At 46.6% G+C, this 6,988-nt stretch overlaps 1 protein-coding gene across 1 annotated transcript; it reads right to left on the bottom strand.

Annotated features, from left to right (window-relative positions):
- Positions 1-4,087: 4,087 nt before the first annotated feature.
- Positions 4,088-6,988, bottom strand: LOC127972292 (titin-like). The gene is made up of 2 exons (XM_052575706.1): positions 5,170-6,988; positions 4,088-5,121 (listed from the first exon to the last, which is right to left on the bottom strand). The coding sequence occupies exons 1-2, from the start codon at positions 6,967-6,969 to the stop codon at positions 4,789-4,791; spliced, it is 2,133 nt and encodes a 710-aa protein (XP_052431666.1). The 5' UTR covers positions 6,970-6,988; the 3' UTR covers positions 4,088-4,788.

Genomic DNA, 6,988 nt, shown 5'->3' with positions numbered 1-6,988 from the left:
AGCAGTTTTCTGCTTCAGTCGTTTCTAAATCTCTTCCTGAAAACATCTCACAAATTCACTTTCATCTGGTTCAATCTCCCAGCTAACAAAAATGTTCTAAGAACGTTCCCATTACGTTATGAAAATGTTATTTCTGAATGTTCAAAATGTCTGTTTTATGTTTTAAAAACATTTTATTTTGGTTATGAGAGAACTAAGGGAATGTTACATTGTATCATTTTGCAGACATCATGGGAATGTTCTGAAACAATTAGGAGCATAAAAAACACACGTTAGATGAACGTCCGACTAAAATGGGATTGAACAAAGGTTCTATTAACATTTATAACTTTAATCATTAGAGGGCACAGCAAAAAGTGATTTTTACATGCACTCTGATGTAAGATATGAAGAGATACTGATCCAAATCTTTGTCTTAAAATGAGAACAAATATCTGTGTTTTTTTTTTTTAGCTCAAAGGCTGATATTTGTTCTGGTTTTAAGCACAAGCTCCCTTTATTTGGATTTGTTTCTCTGCTGATCTTCTGTTATTGAGCATCTCGAGCAAATGCATCTTGATTTAAGAATTTGTGATAAAAAACAAGACAAAAGTACTTAGGAAGAGCATGAATTTGTGGAGTGAAATATAACCAAGTTTTCTCATTTTTATCAGCATTTAGAACAAGCTTTTATCTTCATATTTTCCATTTTTATTTTAATTATAAGGTGTTAGTCATTTTTTGTTCTGTTTGTTTTTTGTCCTTTTTTATGTCTTATTTTTAAAATACATATATTTATTTAATTAAATTTTGACTTATTTTAGTACATAAACTTTAGATGTCAAATTAAAATTATAGATGTCACCTTGACAACTATCTATATAATAAATAAATAAATAAATAATTATATATATATACTTTCAGTTTGCAATTGCATTTTACATTTAATTTGAGTGGAATATCACTGTTCTGAAGTCACATGACGACTGATATCCCTCTCAATCTCGTTCATGTTTCTCCAGAGAAACGTTTCGACAGATTTGACATTAATTATTTCAAGCGCTGTCGTTTGTCTAGTTTTATGACTGATTTTAACAGCCTCAGAGGAGATGGTGCTGATGCGGTTTCCATGCCAACAGGCTGTTTGTTTTCTACTAATAATGATTTAACTCCTATATCAGGCTCTCAGAATTATAATTATTAGCTGTTATCAAAATTTAATTTCGGCTAAATAGTAAATACAATAGATTTTGTGTGTGTGTTCCTCTGTCATGTCTAAAGACTCTGTACGTGTGTGTGTGTGTGTGTGTGTGTGTGTGTCTGAAGGCTTCTCCATTAGCTGAGCTGTGCAGACTTGCCGGTGTGTGTTGACCTCTGTTATTAGCTGTGCATTAGACTGGAAGACAGGCAGAGAAATCTGAGCCGGCCTCACACACACACACACACACACACACACACTGCCAATTGGATGCCTGTAATTCCTGCGCTTCTCCCGGAATCAATACAAGTCCTGCAGGCCATCTGCCTCTCAGCAAACACACACACACACACACACACACACACACACACACACACACACACACACACACATCCTGTTAACATCATAAAAGCGCTTCAGAAACGCTTCTTGAAATTCCTAGAACAGCACATCATGTTCAGATCATCAGCTGTGTTTTGATGATGTCATACTCTGAGATCATTTAAAGCTTTGATTCGTCATTCAGACAGTTCCTGCCTCCACAGACTGAACCGATCACATCACAACTGATGACTGAAGACGGAACAATCATCAGAACGTGAAGTGGTTTCTCATCATGGCCCTGGTGAACTGTCTCTGTAGGATCTTCTGTCTTTCAGCTCATTGCAGTCGGTCAGAAGCTCCAATCTTTAGTTACTTGCATCTCATGCAAATGGAGCATTCCCAAGTAAACATATAAGTTCAGCAAACGTTAAACATTCTGAAAATGCACAAACACGTTACTTATGCATCATTCATGCAACGTTTCATTGTTGGATGCTCATCTAAAGTTGCTTCTTGTTTCAGAGAACATTCAAAAGTAACATTTCAATAATATTTGGTAGAATGCAATGTTCCCTTAACGTCGTCGTTCACATAACCAAAATACAACGCTGAAAACACTGGATGCTTTGAATGTTCAGAGATTGGATTATGTTGGTATGTTGGTTAAAAGAGAACATTCAAATGTAACGTTCCCATAAAGTTTTCGGAATGATACAACGGAATGTTTCCTTTAAATTTGAATAACCAATTTTTTTTTTTTTTTTTTATACAATTTTTATTAGATAATGTCAGTTTGTTAGATTTTGTTAGGATTGGATTTCCTGCATGGATTTGGATCTGTATGGTAATGATTTTTTTATCATTCATTAACTTATAAGGACTATATTTTGATGTTTATTGCTATATATGCTTCTTTCCCCTACTATCTCTCGGAGCGTCTGATGATATAATTGCATCTGGTCGTCTGGAGCTGGTTTTGCAGTATGTGTGTCAGATGTTTCTCCAGATGCCCGAGAGGGTGTCAGTGATGTGAGATAATCAGACATAAGAGAGAGCGCTTGTGTTGTGTTGTGTTTGTATTGAAGCATCATAACACTCAATCTGTCACGAGTCTCGCTGTGAGCTTTGACATTTATATGTGAGACGCTTCACAAACTCTCATCTGTGTGTGTTTGAAATCAGGGTCCTACCTTTGGTTCGATATACTGAAGGCCATAAACGTTCCTAAATAGTCGACTAATCATTTATTTTAAGAGGTCTTAAATTTAAAACGGTCACTATGTGATTATTACACTTCAAATGGGTTTGGTTCAATGAAATAAATATGAGTCTTGCACATTTTAATGTTCGAGTAGTATAGCATATACATTTCAAAATAAGAGTCCTGGTGTATTCCTGGCTTGTTTATTATTAGTCCCTCGTTGCACAATAAAATATTTTATTTTTGGCTAATATTGGTATTTTGGTTCCTGTATTTCTCTTCTACTTTTGACTAAGCAGCTGAAAGTGGTGAAGAACAGATATTTCAAAATAAGGGTCTTAGTGTATTTCAAGCTTGTTTATGATTGAAAGTGCCTAATTATGCATGAAATATTCAGTTTTTGGCTAATATTGGTATTTTGGTTCCCATATTTCTCACCTCTTTTTGAATAAGTAGCCGAAAGTAGTGAAGCATATACATTTCAAAATAAGAGTCTTTGTGTTTTCCTGGCTTGTTTATTATTAAATCCTTCATTCAAATAAAATATTTTATTTTTGGTTGGTATTGGTATTTTTGTTACCATATTTTTCTCATCTTTTTGAATGAGCAGCTGGAAGTAGTAGAGCAAATGCATTTCAAAATAAAAGTCCCTGTGTATTTTGGACCTATTAGTGATTAAAAGCCCCTCATTAATCATCTAAAAGCTGATATTTAATTCAGTGTAAACCCTTGTATTTTCTCTATGATCTGATCTCTCTATTTTATATATTTTTTATATCATAACAATTTAATATTTTTAACAATAGCACTGGTTTTCTCTGAAACATTACAAATCTTTGGTTATGTAAATGTTAAATGAACATTTCATTTATTTCCAGCTGAAATGAATGTGGACAGATGCTCTAAGCATCGACAGCTCAAACCAAAGGTGAAGATCTTACATCTCAACTATCACATGACTCTAGAAGTATCTCTTTAATCTTGTTTTTTATAGACATGGTTTAAACTCTTTCTCCTCCTGTTTTTCACTGAACCAACAGCAAACAGATTCAGAAACCACATAATGCTCAGTACTTTTCATTTTTGCATGAACTATTCTTTTAGCTATAACCACAAACTAGAGAGAAAAAGAGCTTTGGTAACCTATGTAGATACTTTATCCGGATAGATGGATTCTAAAATATATGTTTACCTTATAGACAACATTGCTTTGCATTGTTAGATGCCAGTGTTTCCTGTCCTAGCTATGCAAAGATTTGATTTCTAAAACAATATCATATTAAACTATTTCTCGTGATGGTTTTAAATCTGTATTTAACCTCAGATTGATCTCAAAGTGTCACGATAGGTATTGGGGAAAAACACAAAGAGAGGGTAGATCCAAATGCAGGTAAGGGTTTTATTTAAACAGAGGGGTAAATACAAAATAAACAGTCATGAGAGACAAATCAAACAAAAAGGGAACCGGATGAAACGGGGAACTCGGAAGAACGGAAAGGTAGAGGAAGTCTGGTGGAACGAGAGAATGAGACACATAGGGTAAGACAAAGCAAGACTGATGGACCTGAAACACAATGACATCAGACAAGGACTCCGTGACATAGACTAAGACAGACTGGGTATTTATACACAGAAGGATAATTGGGAAACAGGAGACAGGTGGGGTGAACAATCAATCAGGTAACAAGGAGGAAGGTGACCATATAAGGGAACAGGAAGTGATCTGGGACAGGCACCGTGAGAAGGAGGACATCTAGTGGAACCCCGGGGAACAACAACCCAGACACTGTGACAGTACCCCCCCTCTACGGAGCGGCTACCAGACGCTTAAAGACAAAACATGACACAGAGACCAGGAGGGAGGCGGACAGGTGGAGGCTCAGGGGGAGGGACGGAGGGCCAGAAAAGGAACATATGGGGGACAAACACCAGAAATGATACATAAAACCGGGAGATCAGGAGGGAGGAGGACCGGAGGAGGTACAGGGGGAGGGACGGAGGGCCAGACTAAACTAAAGAGAACAGACAGAAACAGAACTCAAAAAACACAAAACATAAGTCCATGAAGGACATGTTGAGGCGTCCACTAGGACGGAGCAGATGACCACCACAGCCGTGTGGTCAAGGCCAGAGCCCTCCAGGGCGGAGCGGAAGACCACCACGTCTCTGTGGTCGAGGCCGGAGTCCACCAGGTCGGAGCAGAAGACCACCACGTCCTCATGGTCATCACCAGAGTCCCCCAGGGTGGAGCGGACGACCACCACGTCCTCGTGGTCACCGCCAGAGTCCCCCAGGGCGGAGCGGATGACCACCACGTCCTCGTGGTCACCGCCAGAGTCTCCCAGGGCGGAGCCGAAGACCACCACGGCCTTGTGGTCACCGCCTCGGGAACTGTAACGGACACCGCCTCGGGAACAACCTCGGGCACCGCCTCGGGAACAACCTCGGGCACCGCCTCGGGAACAACCTCGGGCACCGCCTCGGGAACAGCATCGGGCTCCGCCTCGGGAACAGCATCGGGCACCGCCTCGGGAACTGCATCGGGCACCGCCTCGGGAACGACCTCGGCCTCGGGAACAGCATCGGGCACCGCCTCGGGAACTGCATCGGGCTCCGCCTCGGGAACAGCATCGGGCTCCGCCTCGGGAACAGCATCGGGCTCCGCCTCGGGAACTGCATCGAGCACCGCCTCGGGAACTGCATCGGGCACCGCCTCGGGAACTGCATCGGGCACCGCCTCGGAAACAGCATCGGGCACCGCCTCGGGAACTGCATCGGGCTCCGCCTCGGGAACTGCATCGGGCTCCGCCTCGGAAACTGCATCGGGCTCCGTCTCGGAAACTGCATCGGGCTCCGCCTCGGGAACTGCATCGGGCACCGCCTCGGGAACTGCATCGGGCACCGCCTCGGGAACTGCATCGGGCTCCGCCTCGGGAACTGCATCGGGCTCCGCCTCGGGAACTGCATCGGGCTCCGCCTCGGGAACTGCATCGGGCACCGCCTCGGGAACTGCATCGGGCTCCGCCTCGGGAACTGCCTCGGCCTCGGGAACAGCATCGGGCACCGCCTCGGGAACAGCATCGGGCTCCGCCTCGGGAACTGCATCGGGCTCCGCCTCGGGAACTGCATCGGGCTCCGCCTCGGGAACTGCATCGGGCTCCGCCTCGGGAACTGCATCGGGCTCCGCCTCGGGAACTGCATCGGGCACCGCCTCGGGAACTGCATCGGGCACCGCCTCGGGAACTGCATCGGGCTCCGCCTCGGGAACTGCATCGGGCTCCGCCTCGGGAACTGCATAGGGCACCGCCTCGGAAACAGCATCGGGCACCGCCTCGGGAACTGCATCGGGAACTGCATCGGGAACTGCATCGGGCACCGCCTCGGGAACTGCATCGGGCACCGCCTCGGGAACTGCATCGGGCACCGCCTCGGGAACTGCATCGGGCACCGCCTCGGGAACGACCTCGGCCTCGGGAACAGCATCGGGCACCGCCTCGGGAACAGCATCGGGCACCGCCTCGGGAACTGCATCGGGCTCCGCCTCGGGAACAGCATCGGGCTCCGCCTCGGGAACAGCATCGGGCTCCGCCTCGGGAACTGCATCGGGCACCGCCTCGGAAACTGCATCGGGCACCGCCTCGGAAACTGCATCGGGCACCGCCTCGGAAACTGCATCGGGCACCGCCTCGGGAACTGCATCGAGCACCGCCTCGGGAACTGCATCGGGCTCCGCCTCGGGAACTGCATCGGGCACCGCCTCGGGAACTGCATCGGGCTTCGCCTCGGGAACTGCATCGGGCACCGCCTCGGGAACTGCATCGGGCACCGCCTCGGAAACAGCATCGGGCACCGCCTCGGGAACTGCATCGGGCACCGCCTCGGGAACTGCATCGGGCACCGCCTCGGGAACTGCATCGGGCACCGCCTCGGAAACAGCATCGGGCACCGCCTCGGGCACCGCCTCGGGAACTGCATCGGGCACCGCCTCGGAAACAGCATCGGGCACCGCCTCGGGAACTGCATCGGGCACCGCCTCGGGAACTGCATCGGGCACCGCCTCGGGAACAGCCTCGGGCACCGCCTCGGGAACTGCCTCGGGCTCCGCCTCGGGAACAGCAGCTGCCTGTCTCCTCCTCCGCCCTCTACGATGGGGAGTCGGTGGCGTTGAGTCGGCCATCTTGTGCTGTGGTGCTGGGCTGGCGGCCATCTTGGGCTGTGACGCTAGGTTGGCGGCCATCTTGGGCTGTGGGGCTGGGCTGGTGGCCATCTTGGGTTGTGGGGCTGGG

The sequence above is a fragment of the Carassius gibelio genome, chromosome B15 (genome assembly GCF_023724105.1).
Source record: "Carassius gibelio isolate Cgi1373 ecotype wild population from Czech Republic chromosome B15, carGib1.2-hapl.c, whole genome shotgun sequence".
Lineage (NCBI taxonomy): Eukaryota > Metazoa > Chordata > Actinopteri > Cypriniformes > Cyprinidae > Carassius > Carassius gibelio.
Note: the sequence above shows the minus strand (reverse complement) of the source record. Positions and strands in the feature narration are given on the sequence as shown.

Excerpts from the sequence above, each read along its gene's own strand:
- LOC127972292 (XM_052575706.1), bottom strand. The coding sequence starts at position 6,969 with ATGGCCACCAGCCCAGCCCCACAGCCCAAGATGGCCGCCAACCTAGCG. Across the intron at positions 5,122-5,169 it reads TTCCCGAGGCGGTGCCCGAG|GTTGTTCCCGAGGCGGTGTC; the intron begins GTTGTTCCCGAG and ends GCGGTGCCCGAG.